This window comes from Calliphora vicina, chromosome 1 (genome assembly GCF_958450345.1).
Source record: "Calliphora vicina chromosome 1, idCalVici1.1, whole genome shotgun sequence".
Lineage (NCBI taxonomy): Eukaryota > Metazoa > Arthropoda > Insecta > Diptera > Calliphoridae > Calliphora > Calliphora vicina.
The window spans coordinates 86,367,938-86,386,865 of record NC_088780.1 but is presented as its reverse complement, the minus strand read 5'-3'; the positions used below and the strand labels follow the sequence as shown (position 1 = coordinate 86,386,865).

The window sequence follows — 18,928 nt, the reverse complement described above, 5'->3', positions numbered from 1 at the left end:
TTTAAATAATGGAACAATAAAAGAATCCTTCCAGACGTTAGGAAAATTACAACTTTTTATTGATTTGTTAAATAAATACGTAAGAGGGATAGCAATATTGTCAGTACAGTTGATTAAAATACTGCTGGGGATTTTATCAGGAGCAAAATTATGCGATAATTTTAGTTTCTTTAATTCCATGGTTATATTACAAACATCGATAAATTGTATAGATACTGATTGATTTGAAGATATTGTATATGGGTAGTCAGCAGAATCATTATAAGTTGCATTTGAATAAGTTGTTGAGAAAAATAGATTGCTTATAACTGCATCATCACTAGATTCATTTTGGTTAAACTTCATAGATGAGGGGAAGCCAGTTGATTTTCTTTTGGAGTTGACAAATTTGAAAAACGATTTAGGATTACGTTTAAAATTGTATTTAACTTTGTTTATATAATTATTGTAACACGATTTACTGAGCAGAGTGTACTCAGCTCGACAAACGGAGTACTTGAGGTAAAAAAGATGAGAACCAGTTTGTTTAAATTTTTTGTAAAATTTTTTTTTTTTTATTTTTAACTTGAACCAGCTGTTTATTATTCCATGGTGGACCAGACAGATTTGTATATATTTGTTTTGGAACACAGAAATCCATGAATGAATTTAATTTATTGTAAAAAGCTTCAGTCATTTGCTCAACATCTGTATAGTACGAAAATATATTGTACCAGTTTGTATTGTTAAGGAGTTCATTCAACATGTTATAATTGGTACGATTGAACGAAAAAACCTTTTTACTTTTATCAGGTGAAGTCAAGAGCGATTTATATATTATTGACGATTAACTCACAATTATTGAGAAAGAGAATATGGAAAAAGTTTTTCATATTAATTTTCTGCCAATTAACAAGTCTTGTTTGCGAAATAGTTAAATGTATCATAAATAAATAACATAGGGCAACAAAATCGAATATATAATATATTTATATGTTATAAATAAATATGGGGGATTTCATGTCAAGTGAACCAACTTTTGAAATCGATGTCTTCCGATCGGGATGAAATTTGCACCAAGGTTAGCTCTATTGGATAGTAACTCAGACACAATTTTTCAACAACATCGGTCGAGAACTCTCTGAGTTATAGGGGGTAAAATTTTGACAATTTGGTCAAACAGGGGTTTTTTCTTATCCATGTAACTTATTACCTATTGTTCTTAGCAAAATGTGTTCCAAATAGTATAGATAGCTATTTCTTCGATCTTTCGAAAAAAAATATTTAAAAAAAAAAATAAAAAATTTTTAATATTTTTTTTCCGAAATCAAAAACTTTTTTGACTTTTTTTTAAAATACGCTATTTTTTTTTATTTTTTTTTTTTTCTTAAAATAAAGTTTAGATATTTTCCTTGAACACCTACTTGGTCGCTTAGTGGGATGCGAGTGGGATATCTATCAAAATAAATATTTTGTAACTCAAAACATAAAATTTTTGACTTTTTTTGCAAAATCAAAAACTTTGTTGACTTTTTTTTTTCAAAATGGACCCTTTTTTAATCTTTTTTTTTAAGTCAAACAAAAGCTTAGATATTATCCTTGAAGACCCTTTTGGTCGCTTAGTGGGATGCGAGTGGGATATCTATCAAAATAAATATTTTTTAACTCAAGACTTACAATTTTTGACTTTTTTTTTTGCAAATACAATTTTTTTTCCAAATGGGCCCTTTTTTTAAAATTTTTTTTGTAGTCAAAAGAAAGCTTAGGTCCATTCCTTTAAGATATTTTTAGTCCCTTAGTGGGATGCGAGTAGGATATCTATCAAAATAAATATTTTGTAACGCAAGACATACAATTTTTTAATTTTTTTTTGCAAAATCAAAATTTTTTTCCAATATGGGCCCTTTTTTAATTTTTTTTTTTTGCTCAAAAGAAAGCCTAGGTCCATTCCTTTAAGATATTTTTAGTCCCTTAGTGGGATGCGAGTGGGATATCTATCAAAATAAATATTTTGTAACGCAAGACATACAATTTTTTAATTTTTTTTTGCAAAATCGAAATTTTTTTCCAATATGGGACTTTTTTTTAAAAATTTTTTTTGCTCAAAAGAAAGCTTAGGTCTTTTCCTTTAAGACCTATTTTGTCACTTAGGAAGATGTGAGTAGGATATCTATTAAAATAAAAATGTTGTAACTCAAGACATTCAATTATTGACTTTTTTTTTGCAAATTCGAATTTTTTTTCAAAATGGGCCCTTTTTTAAAAATTTTTTTTTAGTCAAAAGAAAGCTTAGGTCCATTCCTTTAAGATATTTTAGGTCCCTTAGTGGGATACGAGTGGGATATCTATCAAAATAAATATTTTGTAACTCAAGATATACAATTTTTGATTTTTTGGCAAAATCAAAAACTTTTTTGACTTTTTTTTAAAATGGGCCCTTTTTGTAATTTTTTTTTTTGCTATAAAGAAAGCTTAGGCCTATTCCTTTAAGATGGTTTTGATCGCTTAGTGGGATGCGAGTGGGATATATATCAAAATAAATGTTTTGTAACTCAAGACATACAATTTTTGTGTTAAAACATTTATTTTGATAGATATCCCACTCGCATCCCACTAAGGGACTAAAAATATCTTAAAGGAATGGACCTAGGCTTTCTTTTGAGCAAAAAAAAAAATTAAAAAAGGGCCCATATTGGAAAAAAATTTTGATTTTGCAAAAAAAAATTAAAAAATTGTATGTCTTGCGTTACAAAATATTTATTTTGATAGATATCCTACTCGCATCCCACTAAGGGACTAAAAATATCTTAAAGGAATGGACCTAAGCTTTCTTTTGACTACAAAAAAAAATTTAAAAAAAGGGCCCATTTGGAAAAAAAATCGTATTTGCAAAAAAAAAAGTCAAAAATTGTAAGTCTTGAGTTAAAAAATATTTATTTTGATAGATATCCCACTCGCATCCCACTAAGCGACCAAAAGGGTCTTCAAGGATAATATCTAAGCTTTTGTTTGACCTAAAAAAAAAGATTAAAAAAGGGTCCATTTTGAAAAAAAAAAAAGTCAACAAAGTTTTTGATTTTGCAAAAAAAGTCAAAAATTTTATGTTTTGAGTTACAAAATATTTATTTTGATAGATATCCCACTCGCATCCCACTAAGCGACCAAGTAGGTGTTCAAGGAAAATATCTAAACTTTATTTTAAGAAAAAAAAAAAATAAAAAAAAATAGCGTATTTTAAAAAAAAGTCAAAAAAGTTTTTGATTTCGGAAAAAAAATATTAAAAATTTTTTATTTTTTTTTTTAAATATTTTTTTTCGAAAGATCGAAGAAATAGCTATCTATACTATTTGGAACACATTTTGCTAAGAACAATAGGTAATAAGTTACATGGATAAGAAAAAACCCCTGTTTGACCAAATTGTCGAAATTTTACCCCCTATAACTCAGAGAGTTCTCGACCGATGTTGTTGAAAAATTGTGTCTGAGTTACTATCCAATAGAGCTAACCTTGGTGCAAATTTCATCCCGATCGGAAGACATCGATTTCAAAAGTTGGTTCACTTGACATGAAATCCCCCATATATATATTTTACGTGAAAATAGCAAATTTTATTGTTTTGAAAAAATCATGAAAAATCTAAAACGGCAGAAATTGTTCAGATTTATTGCTTTATCACAAAGCCACATGTAATGGGAACAAAATGAGATATCGAACATAAAAATCGATTGATTCTTTTCGAATTTATTCACAATTAAGTGAAATCGCTCATTTTCAGAAAATTGTATGGACTACAAGCATGTACTTTGAGTGTAAATTTTACATGTGTTTTGTTATTGTAACAAAAACAAACACATGTAAAATTTACACTGAAAGAACACCCTTGTAAGCACATTCAATTGTCTGAAAATGAGCGAATTCGATTTTTATGATCGATATCTCATTTCGATCCATTCCTATTATGAATTTATTTTTTCTGTGTAATAAACGTTTCAATACATTACCATAGTATTCGAAACTAAGTGAAAAACATGCTAATATGAACCACAAACAGACTTTGGCATTAACGGAATAATAATTGGTTATTGTACGCCCAATATATTACGAGATTATTCCAATCTATCTTGAAAATTGTTATGTAATAAATTCTGGACACGTATGTCATACAATAAGCATAAAGCTGATTTCAAAATTATTTTGGGACAAAGAGTTATGTGCATTTAGGGCTGGTCGATTTAAAAATCACCAAAATGACAAGGAAAATCGTACTCTAGGGATCAAAATAAGAAACTTTGGAGTGCCGACCCAACCATGCTAGTGGCACACCCAATGGAACCCCCTGGGTGGGGTACCCATACAAAAATTTAAAAAAATCCATTTTTGTCACTTTACATGATGTATGGCATTGTGTATAAATTTTGTTTATAGAGCGTATGATAAATATAAATGTGATTTGGGTAATTATTATTAATTCCTTTAGTTCCTATAAGGAACATCGGTTCCTTTAGTTCCTATAAGGAACATAGGGCCTCAACAAAAGATTTCCAATCGTTTCTGTTTGATGCTAGGTTCTTGATTTCATCCCAACTTTTTCCTGCTAGCGAAGCCTCTATGTCTAACTGTCTTCTCCAAGTGTGGGCAGGCCGTCCTCTCCTTCTACTACCTTGCGGATTCCAGTCAATGGCATTGCGGGTTACATCTCCGGGTGGTCTTCGTAATGCGTGGCCTATCCATCGCCATTTCCTTCTCAAAACTTCGGAATGTATTTGCCTTTGATTTGTGACTGTCCAGAGGTGTGTGTTTGATATTCTGTTGGGCCAGTAGATTTTTAGTATTCTTCTTAGGCATTTGTTGTGGAGAATGGCCGGTTGGATGTTGCATTTACTCGCATTACCTTCGTCTTATTTATATTTACTTTGAGTCCTGCCTTTGCAGCTTCTGTCTCTACCATTTGAAGGCTTTGCACCATGTCAGAGCGACTATGTGTTGGAAGGCATATGTCGTCGGCATAGTCAAGATCGGCCAGGCGGCCGCCTAAATCCCATGTTATGCCTCTGTTGTTGCTCGTTGCATTTCTCATGACAATGTCCAGCACTACGTTAAAGAGTAACGGCGACAAGATGCAGACTTGTCGCACACCAGCTTTAACAGAAACCTTATCGCTAACTGAATTCCGGTGAAGTATACGACAGCTTGCGTTCCTGTATAGCTCTTGGATAATCCCTATTATTTTCCTGGGTACGCCCTTGCATGTGAGTGCTTTCCAAATGGTAGTGTGGACAAGTGTGTCCAAAGCTTTTTCAAAGTCGATGAAGACCAGGTATAGGGGGGACCTCCATTCTACTGATTGCTCAATTATTATGCGGAGACTGTTTATGTGGTCTACACATGATTTTTGAGCTCTGAATCCAGCCTGTTCGCAACGAAACTCTTTGTCGAGGGAGTTAGCAAGTCTCATGTTGATAATGTTTGCGATCACCTTATTTATCATGCTTAGGAGTGTGATCCCCCTCCAGTTTTTGCACTCCGTGAGATCACCTTTCTTGTTGATGGGTAATAAATAATATTAATCATGCGTCTATGAGAATCAACATAGCTTTATTTTTAAGATTTAGTTTAAACTTTAAATCAACATTTCGCTCATTGCGAGCAAAAGTTAATTAACACGAATAGTTTTAGTGTGATTCAGAATTCATACATTTTACATGTGTTTTGCTTTTGTTAAAATTTTTGTTACAATAACAAAACAGATGTAAAATGTACACTCAAAGTACACGCTTGTATGCACATACAATACAGTGCGATAATATGAACACCCCAAAATATGAACAGTTTTTACTTCCATAGAGCACTCTAAAATATGAACTTAGTGAACTAAGCTGTTCATATTTTAACTTTTTAAAATACAACAGGGTAGTGGCTAAATTCTAATTTAACAGCTTAATAATTTTTGAACTTTCCTAGCTGTAGGTGGGAATTAGTTGCCATTCGCAAATATGAACAATCTTGTAAAAGTGAACTGGCCTGGTTTTAATTAGTTCATGTTATCGCGAGTGCACTGTAAATTCGAAAATAATCCAACCATTTTTATGATCGATATCTCATTTTCTTGCAATTATATGTGGCTTTGCGATAAAGTAAAAATCTAAACAATTTCTGCAGTTTTCGATTTTTCATAATTTTTTAAAACAAAAAAAAAATTTGATATTTTCATGTAAAAAATATACTTTTTGCTTCAATTTGTTATTATAACTCCGAAACTACTGAACCGATGAAAACGCAATATATAAACAGATTGAAGGTTATGTAAATCTGAACTTTTCTGAGTTTACTTCAATAATATCGGACTAACCCTATTTCAGTTATCATAAATTATGTGTAGAAACATCTAAAAAATTCTCAATTTAAGAAAAAAAAATTTTTTTAAAAATCTATCCATAGAAATACAAATTTTTACCATTTTTGTACTTAGGTAAACATGATGCATCAAATCTATATAGTGGTTAGTGAAGCCTTTTTTTTGCTTTTGACCTGTGGTTATGTCTTTACATAAGAAGTAAATTGATATTAGCTTTAAATTAGTACCTAAGGGTTATAATTATACGAATAATTAGTATAATGAACAGAAATTGTATTTCTCTGTTAAATAGAGATAAGAAATGAAGTCACTCGCATATCAAGCTGAAAGGGATACCCACTGGTACTACATAATGACATAGACTTCTGCAAAAGATGCAACAAAGAGATACGATTTAGTTAACTATTTTTTACTGCCAATCAACAGATCGACATGTTACATTAAGATAAAATCGGAGAGTGCTAGACCCAGATTCTATTGAGGCCGATTAAACGATATCAAAATTAGATAATGGACAACAGTTAACTCTAATATGTAAGGAAACCAATACACAACATTGGATCGATGTTTTTAAATTCATGTTTAAAATACTCTAAACTTTGAATGTTTTTTTGAAGTCACCATCAAATTTTGATGGCGTAACATAAGTATTTGGTGTAGTCCCACAAATGTTGCTGTTCATGTAAATATGTATGTATGTAGTATATAATTGTATTAGTGTGTTTGAGTAAATGTATATGTATGTATGTAAATTATGTATAGTCATGAGTCAAACAAGCCAGTCAAACAAAACAAATAAACAATTTAAAATTGTTACTGATCTGGAAGTCAAGTTGCTTGTCATAAAAAATTATTATTGAAATGCCAGTACAAAAGAATGTTACGAGTTAAAAACTTTTTTTTAGTATTTTTTTTTCCTTTTTTCGTTGGGATCGTTAGTTGGTTGGTTCGTTCGCTGGCAGGCTGGCGGGTTGGTTATTCGGTTGTTGGTTGAATGGATGACTGGATGGATGGTTGAATGGATTGTTGGACGCGGGCAACAAGTACACTCATGTACAGATAATGCGTAAGATGCAATTTATGTTCTTCATTTAGAGCTGCTCATATTTACTATGTTAAGGAGCATGATATTGATGAAGTTAGTGTCTGGCTGTGAGCATGATTGTTTGCTTCATCTGTCATGTCATCCATTGGAAAGTATAAAATGCTCATACTCAGTCGAACATATAAATGTAGCAGTATTACTGTATTCTTTTTATTTATTTTTTTGTTTGTTTGTTAAAGGAATAACTAAGAAAAGTTTTTTAAATAATCAGTAATCATGATCATAAATGGTAGTAGTAGCATTGAATATTTTTTTATTTATTTTTATTGGCATGTATCACAGAGTATGGCATAGTGATGGTGAGACACAAACTCAATTCACTTGACTGACTTTTCGGTTACTTAATCATTACATGTCTGCCTGACTTTACCATCGAATACGGAGTCCATGTATAGATCATCTGTGTTTGAGTACATGTAGTTGTTAGTCATAGTATGTGGTGGCTGTTGCTGCAGCAGTTAATAAAGCGTATCATGTAATTAATTAAACTTGTTGTTTGGTTGGAAGTTTTGCATGCAAAACAACTGCAATGCAGTCAATAATTTGTTGATATGGTAAATGGAATTTCGTAAATTGCTCTACAATTTATGTAGTATTTCAGTGGTGTGAAATAACTCATAGATATTTTTGTATGGAATAGTAAAAAAAGTAGGGGTATTTGGTAGAGATATTCTAATAATATGCCATTTATATTAAATAATTATTACATACATACTTTACTTAATAGCAGAATATCCTATCAAGTCAATTTGTCATAAAAATATTTTATAAAAACCTTTATATATTCTTTAAAGTAGCTTGAAATGAACTTTCTGAAGGCTCCCGTGAAATTTGGTACTGAGAATCAACAAAACCAGTTCATAAAGGACTATGAACATAAAAGCACGACTGCATCGATTTTTGGAAATATTTTTGGCTATTTATCTAATGTTGTTGTTGTGATTGTAGCAGCAGTGGTTGGAGAGTTGACAGTCCTCTACCGGTGCTGCCTATAGACCAGGCGCGGATCCAGGTCATTCATTTGGTGGTGGGTGGAAATTAAAATTTGTTCTACACGTTCAATTTTTTTTCCTTTTTTATATGAAAACTTTTCGGGGAATTCACCCCTCTGGATCCGCGCCTGCTGTAGACACTATGCACATATTAGAGTGTCCAAAAAACCGGTTTCGGGTTTAACCGAAAAAGTGTGTTTTTGAAAAAACCTGTTTTGATTATTGCCTTTTTATAAAACCGGTTATACGGTTTCAACAAAAAACGGTTAACCCGTTTATATTAAATTTTTATTTAATATGAAAAAGGTCTCCTTAAATTTATTTTTATTTGTGGACGCTAATGGGAAATGTGTTAAGAATTGTGTACTAAATCTTCAGAAATTTAGCATTTTTGAATTCTTTAGGCTCTATCTTTATGAAATTATTTTATATCTTTTACGAAATATTGCCAAATGCTATAATTTTCTATAAAATAAATCAATATTTTTAAAAATGGTATCAAAGTTTTTCATAAATATGTTTGAATCGGCTTTAGAAAATATATTCCATTAAAAGCGGTTAACCGTCTTACAAAAACCGGTTTGTAAACAAATTGAACAGTTAAAAAAACCGAAACCGGTGCAGTTTACAAAAATGAAAAAACCGGTTGACAGGTTTTCGGTTACTCTAGTACATATATAAAATGAAAGCTATTTAGACTTTTTATGTGGAGATTAATAGGATATTAAATATGTTTGGATTATTTTATTTTTTCAGAAGCTAATTGATTTTAAAGGCATAAATCCATGGCTATTATTAGAATACGGCAGGTTAACTAAATATGCATAAGCAATATATGATAATATCATAAAATGGAGAAGAAAGAAAAAGAATCACAGTGGACCTCTGTGGATGCTAGTTCATATTTGAACCCGTGTAATTTTTTAAACCTAACTTAACTAAAGGTATTTAGATTTCGAAAGTTAATTTTTTCTCACAGCTTAAAAGTTAACAAATCCATACTGTAATCATTACCATTTTCTTTCAGGAATCCCACTGCTATTAATTCTACAGTGTAGACAGACAAAACCAGCTAAATTAAATAATAATTTCAAATGTCACATTGAATTGATTCTAAAATATTTACAAATATTTCATTTGAGTTTTTTTTTTTCTTCACTTAATGCTAAAAATATTTCCTTTTAAGATATTTATCAAATTTGCAAAAAGTATGCACAGTTTTTTTTCATTTCGTTATTCAGTTTGTGTATTTGATTCTTTTACTTTGTTCGCTTTTACTTAGATTTCAGTTTTAGTTTAGTTTATTTTTAGTGAGTCAAGCCAATTCATTGTATTTTACGCGCACACTTGACAAGTGACAACTTGACTGCACAAAATTGACAAAATTATCTGAAAAATTTTTTTGAAATACAAAAACAATCGTACGCACTAAATATGTATATGAACAGCGAGAACAACAACAAGTTCAAAATGTTAAAAAAAGATGCTTCTACGAGAAGAAAGAAATTTTTGAAATTATGAAATGTCATAATCACACAGTCACGAATGCACACAAACATACATAAACACTCATACTAATGTATTTGAAATGAAATCTAGATACAACATTTGTATAAACTTATGGATTTACGGGAATGCAAATGTGTATTTGTTTATTAGGGAAGTATCGGTATGTGCAGAATGAAAGTCGGAAGCTGAATTTGATCATTGAAATTTGTCTATATTTTCTAAAGTCGAGTGTTTATTTATGACCCAATATAGCAAGGAAAATGAATGACACGGTTTTTGAAGTTACCTTGGGTTGTAGTAGTTGCATATTCTCCGGCTTAGCTCTATATATTTTTCCAAACATATTTTAAAGTCAGATAAATATGTTAGTCCTAAAGTTATTTGCGTGGGAGTGATTTGAATTTGTCAATTGCTTCCACTATTTGTTAGTCATCTAATAGTGTATAGTGCTGGTTTTTATTGAGTAGTGGGTATTGATTATGGCTAACTTTTATACATTTTTGGAAACTCGATACCAAAAAGTAACTCGCTCTTTCTTGAGTTCAACGCATTCAGACCCTTTTCGTCTAATGTAAATCTTTCTTTAAGGAAAACGACTGCTTGAAAGTTTTGAATAATTTTATTTGCTATAAGATAATATTTTAAAAAAGTTCCCATTATTTTCAAATTCAAAAATCCTTCAAAAGTATTGAATACCCAAAATGAAAAGAATCGAGAAATCAAAAGTATTAGAATTTGACAGCACTAGTTTACACTAACTATCCAACAGAACCCTAGAGAAAAGGGAACTGATAGAGTTTTTTTCAAGCGACTGGTTCCTTGGAAATAGGAGCCGTATCTAGCAGTGGATAAATTTATAACTAATTTGGAACTATACTATGATAAATTAATTATCTCTGAACACATTTAAAGTAGTCATGTGATATTTTCACAAGTCAGAGAATAATTAACACAATTTTCCAGTAAGGGAGTTAGGTTACATATCTCACATGGGTCCAAATATAGATCCTGTTATGATACCTGGTACTCACTGGCCCAGTCAACCATCCCATTGTTTTAATGATGGTGTAAATTCTTTCAAAGTCTTTTCAATAATTATTTGTTTACCAAACTTTCTTCTTTATTAGTCGCCAAATGCCGTCTACAGCTTTGCGATCTGTTCTAGTGACACCCGGTATGGCATTATTTGACATTCTCTAAGGATATTGTATGTAGTATTCATTTTGCTATTAAACAATATCCTAGATCTTGTTATACTATATTGTTTCCGTGACTACTGTTATATCTGGAACCTGAGGGACAGTCTCAAATTAAAATGCTCCGAATATATTCGGAATACATTTGGGTCACATGTGCCGGAAGGTGGAAGTCATTGTCATAGTTTGATCTAACTGGTACATTTCTCAACCTGCATCGAAAACGAGTTCAGGTATAGCCTGAATAGGAAGATTCATATTAACAACACCTAAAATTTGGCGTGACCATGATTCCATGCTTTTGTGGTCTTCGTGGGTATTCGTTTAGTCATAAACAAGTAAAAAAACCCTTGTAATAGTCTTTGGACTTTCTACAGATCCAGACCAGTTTACTTAATTTAGTTAAGTAATTAGTTCAGAATATTTGACTGAAAACTCTTCTCTTTATTGCAAAGATTTATAAAGTTAATGTTAATTTAATGCTCCTAGGAAAAGCTATAACATATTTAGCCATAATTCTATTGTAAACATAAATTTCTTGGCTCTAGCAACACTAAATCAGTTCGCAAAGCTAACATTTTTCAGTCACATCTGTAAAGTTTGATCATGAAGACTGAATTATTCGATTGAGTTATACTTTTATACACAACGAAACTCTGTGTGTATTTCTAAAAACTTACAAATAAAGACTTTTACGTAGAAGTACTGTTCCGAAATCTACGTAGGTCGTAATTATTTTATTTATAATGTGTTTTAAATTATTGTACAAATATGCGAGACCCTAATTTCCATACAGCCAAATGAAGAAGACAGACATTTGGGTTCAAAACGACAAGCATTTATATTTTTAGGTGACATACCCTCTTGGACGTCTGATGGTTAGTTGAAATATCTTGGCTTGTCAATCAATGTTTTTTTTTATTATTTATTTCATAATTCGAAGTCATCAACTCTGCTGCGTCTTCTTACTCTTCAACATCAATTTGATTCAAGGTACAAAAAGAAGTTTCTTAACTGGTTATTAGAAGTTCGTATTCAGTGGATTTAATAATTTGATAGAAAACTTTAGATTAATAAACAGGTATTAAAGAATTTTTTTTATAAATCATAATAAATGTATTTGCTCTCACTCTTCGCTGATTAAAAAATTAAAAATTTATTTTAGCAATAATTTTGATTGTTCAACAATACAATTAATCTTCTTAGTTGATTGTAAAGTTTAATTTCATTGTTATTACTTATATTTTTGTTTGTTAAATTAAATCTGATTCATTGTATTTACATTATAAATCTGCTTTTGTTTAGCTTTGTTTGTCTTGCATTAAATTAAGCTGATTTAAGCATTTCTTATCTAGATTATTTAGTTTGTTATTTCATTATTGTGATATCGAGATTGTTGCCACATAAGGTGGGACACGAGTCAAATATTCTGAGAAGAAGGTGTATTCGATATGCACGTCTGTGCACGGCTTGCATGTTCTAAAATCCAAAGATTTGAGGAGATGAAAAATGGCTGTTGAGGAAGTTTTTACATGTATTTACTTGAGCATGCAACCTGTTTTTAACACTGTAGTTAAATGTTAATTAATTAGTTTTTAAATCAAACACCAATTTAATTTTTTGTTTTTAGAAAATCAGATGCATGATTCATATATATTGACATAACTTACTGATGAACTTCATTTTCCTTATTCAGCTCACAATAACTGCAAAAATCAAAGCTTTTAATAAATAGTTTATTTAAATTGTTGTCAAAGACTTATGGTTAGTTATTGTGGACGCTGATTTTCTACTTGAATATTTCACAATATGTAAGATATTTTTGTTTTTAAGATGTAGGTAAATATAAGATCAAAAATAATTTGAAAAAACATAAATTTTTATCAAAAAAAAAAAAACTCTCAATATTTAAATGATGCGATTGGTTAAAAGAAGTCGTAGGCACAACGATTTTTAAACTTAAAATACAAAATTATAGATTTTTAGGCTATGTTTTATAAATACAGGTATTTGATGTACATATTTAAGTAGAATTTTCTTTTATTTAACACTAACAACAGGCAAGTTTCAGAAATTTTATTAAAAAAGGGTCAAAAATGATTTAATGAAATTTAAATACGTTTATTCATACTAGTGAACGGCTTCTTAATATCGTATATATTTGTGGGATTTAAATGAGTGTTATTTGACCTTATATTATAAGTTTTCTTTTAAAACTATTCCTTTATGGATGTTCTAAAATACATGGAGTTGAATTGTTTAATTTGGGAAACCAATTTGAATGCTTTATAATTTTAGTTTACAAAATTAAAAAAAAAATAATACAGAACTAAATTATAGTTCTTTGAGGAAATATCAGTGTTATAAATATGGCAAAAACTCTTTTTTAAATCTATGAAATTGACCTGCATTGTTTACTATTTCTTAAGTGCTTATGATTTTGACAATATAGCAAATGATTTTGTGCCAATGACACTGTACCAACAATTTAATAATTCACGGTCAATATTTTTATTAGTTATAGTTTCCTTAAGTTCAAAAATATATAAATAATTTTTGAAACGAACAAGAGTTTTCAACCACAACTTTCAACTTTTGGATTCTCTTTTTTACAAACGCGTTGTTATAACGAAATCGTAATCTATACAGAATTATCATTCTAGAAAATCTAAAAAAGCTTTTGAAATTTTTGAGTTATTAAAAATTCCTCCGAAAATTCTGTGTCACATGTAAGGGGAAATACAAGGCACTAATTTTGGAAATTTTATAAAACCTGCGATGAGAATTTTTATTTAACAAATATAACGTTTAACCATTCGCATCTGCGGTCTTTCGAAACTCCATTTTCAAACTTGTAATATCCTGTTTAACAAATTCTAAGCATTTAAAAATTACACTTTAGAATTTTCTTAAAGATACGTACGAGAATAAAAGCCAAAAATTTTTAGGTCAATGCCTATCATAATATACCTCGGATATGAAATTTATGGGCACTGCTATACGTTCAATATATATTGACCGCGATCCAGTATCACGATATTTACTGAACGTGTATTGATGGATTCTGAAATCCAGATCACGCATCACGCGATAAATATTGATAAATTTTAATCCATAGGAAATATATATATGTAGGTATTGTAGAATTTACCGAAAGTTAAAATTTTTCTCTTGTAAACTCATTTCCAAACATAATAGTTGGACTACTACATCATAAATATACTTATAAGTTACGACATTATGAATTAATTAATTTTATGCAATGTCATTCGCAACTGTTCTGTAAAACGAGTGGTTTCCAAAACGCGTGAGTTTTTACAATACCTATACATATTTTCGAAACAATATTTGAATTAAATTGTCTGTAGTTGGAATCTATTTTATTGCTTTTGTCGTTCCACATATTTTTTGAACTGCAGTTAGAGTTCAACATATGGGCAATTCCATATCATCGTACGTGACATTTGTACGCCTATAGAGTGGAATAGATTTTGCAAAAATAAGAGTATCTGAAAAATAATTTGGACTTTATATTCCATTCAGAGGGTACTATATTTTAAAATAATAAAAAGTTCTTTCGAAATATTGTTGTCCAAAATATTGAGCGAAATAAGGGTATATCGTACGTGACATAAAACGGAACTCATTATGAGGTACATGTAGAAATATGCGAAAATATTCGAATCGTGAGAGGCGTTATGTTTTCTTTTAATTTCTTACACTAAACGAAATATTTTTCCTTTACAATCCGTCATATTTAAATAAAAACAGTCTTTGGATGATTTTATAATAAATAAAATTTAATACGTGACAGGTTTTTCTCATATAATAAAATAATATACTATATTCTGTAAATATATGTATACAAAAACTAAAAAATGTATAGAAAATATATATTCGGTTTCAATAAAGAATTTGACAATAGCAAAAAAACAATTAGAGTCAAATTCATTTCATACTACAAGCTAATTCGGAGCCTAGTTTTCGCTGCAATTTTAGTCTAAAACATTAAAAAATTAAATATAATCAGTTTAAACTATTATTTTTGTCTTTAAAATGTTAAATCTAAATATTTTCACATAGTAACATTTTATTATTTTCTTCTATTCAAATCATCTTAAAAAAAGTTTCAAGGGTTTTTGTCTTTTCAATCGTGGTAGTGATTCTCGTGGAATTGCCCATATATGTATATATTTTCAGTACAAATTCAAATCACCCATAATCATGATATACTTATATGATCTTAAATGGAATAAACTTACCTTGTGGTTTTGGTACATTTCTCTTCAATTGCATCCATTTGTAGGTGGGCAAATTATTGCCATGACTTGGAGATTTGGCTTGTGACGTATTGTTATTGGAGCCACCATTGGAGCCCGAAGTGCTGGTCACAGAAGATGTAGAGGCCGTTGAAGTGGTGGTGGTGCCACCAGGCGACACTACGTTTTGTGATCTTGAATTTTGACTAACACAAGCCGTGGTGGGTGGTGAATGGTGTTGCAGCAATGATTGCTGTTGTTGGCCACCCAACTGTGGGTTAACTTGACTGTGGGCAGGTAAGTGTTGTGGCATACTGTGGGGGTGTAAATGGGGATTCATACTATATGAATCCATAGGCAGACCGCTGGAATCCAATGTATTGGCATAGGTGGCAGACATATGATGTTGATGTGACCACAATTGTGGAGAGTGCTGTTGATTTTGTGTATTATTTGCGCTGGCAGTCAAATGCATCATTGTATCGTCCATTGTGTATTGCGAATGCAAGACTGAAGCGTATTTCTCTTCAGCGGGCAGATAGGAGTTTTGATTGGAATGTTGATGGGGAGAGTTTTGATTGTACAAACAATCCAGGTTAGTGTAGCTTAAACCATTTTCCGAACTAATAATGGCTGGATCCATAGGAACATTTTGAGCTGCATGAGCCGTGGCATTGGCAGCAGTAACGGGAGAGCTGGTAGTTGCCGGAGGAACTGATGCCACAGCGGCCGTAGCATAGTAAGCATGAACCGAGTCATTTTCATAGTAGACCGCTTCGCTGGGCGAATGACTGGCATTGGAGGGATGCGAGGGTGTAGCTGCCGCCAAGGTGTTGGATGTGGTAATGCCATACTCGGCCGCGGTAGGACTAAACAAATGTGAATGCGAGTGGGAATATAAAGGTTGACCCTGGACCGATGGCTGACTGGGCGGTGGTGTCAATTGTTGAGGCTGTTGCTGCTGATGTTGTTGTTGCTGCTGCTGATAATAGTTTGGCGACGATCCGTCATAGGCGTTGTAACCGCTATTTAGATGATGATTTTGCTGATGATGTAAAGCTCCATGTGTCATGACCGATGAGTTGGGAAAATATGCATTGGGGTATGCATTGGCAGCAACAACTGTGGTCATGTCTGGCACTCCAGCTGCACCACTGTGATAAGTATTAGAATGATGAGGATGATGATTGCCGTACATGCTGCTAATGTCCATCATTTTTGCGTTAAACTACCGGGTATTTTTTTTTTAATAACCGGCTATAGGTTATTAATTTTCGTTTCAATCACTCTACACACAAAAACACTTTTCGAATTATACAATTTTAAAATTTTTGTAGCTATTGCTTATTTGATTCTTTTTATAATTTTGTATCAATTCTTATCACCTTTATTTGTCGTTCCAAGATTTTGATTATTTTGTTTTCACTATGTAATTCAATGATATATCTATGTAGGTATGTATGTTTGATTATTGAATATTATTATACATGTTTTTTATTTTATTTAAATTGGCACATATTTCCTTTTCGAGATAAAGAAATAAATTATTTCCGTTTTGTAACTAAAATATCCACAGGTTTTCAGTTACAAAATATCCTATTCAATTCGACAATTTGTTTAATTTATTTTTGAACACCGTCGCTTTAAACGTTTTAGTTATTGCTTCTTTTCGTATTGTTTTTCTATCGTTGATTTTTTGTTTGTGATCGTGTAAAATCTAAAAACAAGAATTTGTTTGTATTTTATTTTTGTTTTCAAATGAAAAATTCTAACGAGTGCGCACAAAAACAAGTCATTCCCGCGTGAAACCAATTCACAACTGATTCACAAGTACAACTACCCATATACGGCACAGCCAACACTCAATGTCTGTCTGTCCGTATGTCTGCTGCCTGTCAGCAAACAACCACCACCACAAACAACAACAATATCAACGTTATCTTTGTGGACATAACGAATTCTAAAACTCCGCCCTCAAATTGCACCACACTGGTTGTTGGTGTCAGTTGAATGCTCGACCCTGGAATTGTGTTGATATTTTGTCTCGTTCTAGTTAAATGTTCCTTCATTTTATCTTGTCCAAATTGTTTTTTTTTGTTCCGATGTGTGCGCCAGGTATTAGTCACTTATGCACATTCACTAATACTGGTTTGACCATGGTCGTCGAATATTTGGTGGAGAAGGTGTTGTTGATTGTTCTGTGGATCAACTGAATGAAACTTTGAGGTTAATAAAAAAAATAACCTGCGGTTAACACTAACTGCCGGACTTTATAATATATAATAGCAATGTGGGCTGTAAAATATATTTTAGGCTACTAAATACTAAACTCCCACCAATTTACAATATATGTAAATGTATCAAAAGTTTATAAAACAAAATTGTCATACTAAAGTTTTAAAAACCTTTGATAACTTTAAAAATTTTCAAGGCTGAGATTTTCATGCACTTAAAAAAAACGAAAATATGCACATTAATAAACTTGCACTATAAAATGTAAAATATACACAAAAATATGCATTAATAGAGAATTTTTAACTGAAACTAGGTAGAAAAAAATTAAAAAAATTACTGTTTTTTGTTATAACCAGGGCATGTTTTCAAGCTTTTTTCTTGAAGTTGTTGCATATTTCTGACGTTTTTAGAAAAAAATAATTTTTTACTGAACCTTGTATAACACAGTACAACATTTTTCAGTTAATTGCTTTGGGATTCAATTCTGACAATTGCACGTGAAAGTAGCCCCAAAAATAAGAACTTCTGCATCATTAGTTTTGTCAAGTTGGTTGCCGTAATAGTTTAATGGCCATACGAATTTTTTTTCCTCAAGGTGGATTTTTATCACTTTTTCTATATTTTAGCACGGTTCTATCTCGTATACCGTACGGAATATCTCTTTTGTGGCTGAATCAAACTTGTAGATATTGAATAGTACAAAATTCATGATAAATAACTTTCATATAGACACAAATCACACGACCTAATTTCATGGTGATCGGTCCATAATTGCATTTGTAATCCAGTTATTGAGCAAAAAAGGTAAAACATTTAAAAAAATTAGCATTTTTGCGATTTTTAAGGCACTGGATGCACCTTTTTCGGGTAGGTATGTTCCGTACATTTTTTCTACTATTCAATATCTACAAGTTTGATTCAGTCGGTCACCTTCATGTGATTTGATGCCATCCGAAATACGGCCTAATTCTGATTTCCTGCGAAGGGTATGTGAAAATTGCACCTCCAGGATACGCCATGTATGTGCTAGCTCAACATGCTACCCAAAGCCCCCGACAAATCAGATATAATAGAATTTATTCTGCAGACGTATAAACGAAAAAAGAAGAGTTCGAAGAGAGTGGCAACTGCACTGATCCCCCCAACTCAAATCGAAGGTAAAATATTGCACAAAAAGACTCAAAAAGCTCTTGGAAATTCGAAAAGTGGAATCTTTGAATAAATATTTACAAAATCGGATTATTCACTATGGCAAGCTACAAAAAGATTTAATAGACCTGTCATATGTAAGCCTCCC

At 31.3% G+C, this 18,928-nt stretch overlaps 1 protein-coding gene across 1 annotated transcript in view; it reads right to left on the bottom strand.

The window, feature by feature from the left end:
• Positions 1-16,842, bottom strand: part of lab (labial) — a 68,815-nt gene extending 51,973 nt beyond the window's left edge. The window contains exon 1 of the mRNA XM_065515070.1: positions 15,400-16,842. Within this exon, the coding sequence (XP_065371142.1) occupies positions 15,400-16,612 (1,213 nt within the window). The 5' untranslated portion in view covers positions 16,613-16,842. The remainder of the gene's footprint in view (positions 1-15,399) is intronic.
• Between the last annotated feature and the right edge of the window lie 2,086 nt (positions 16,843-18,928).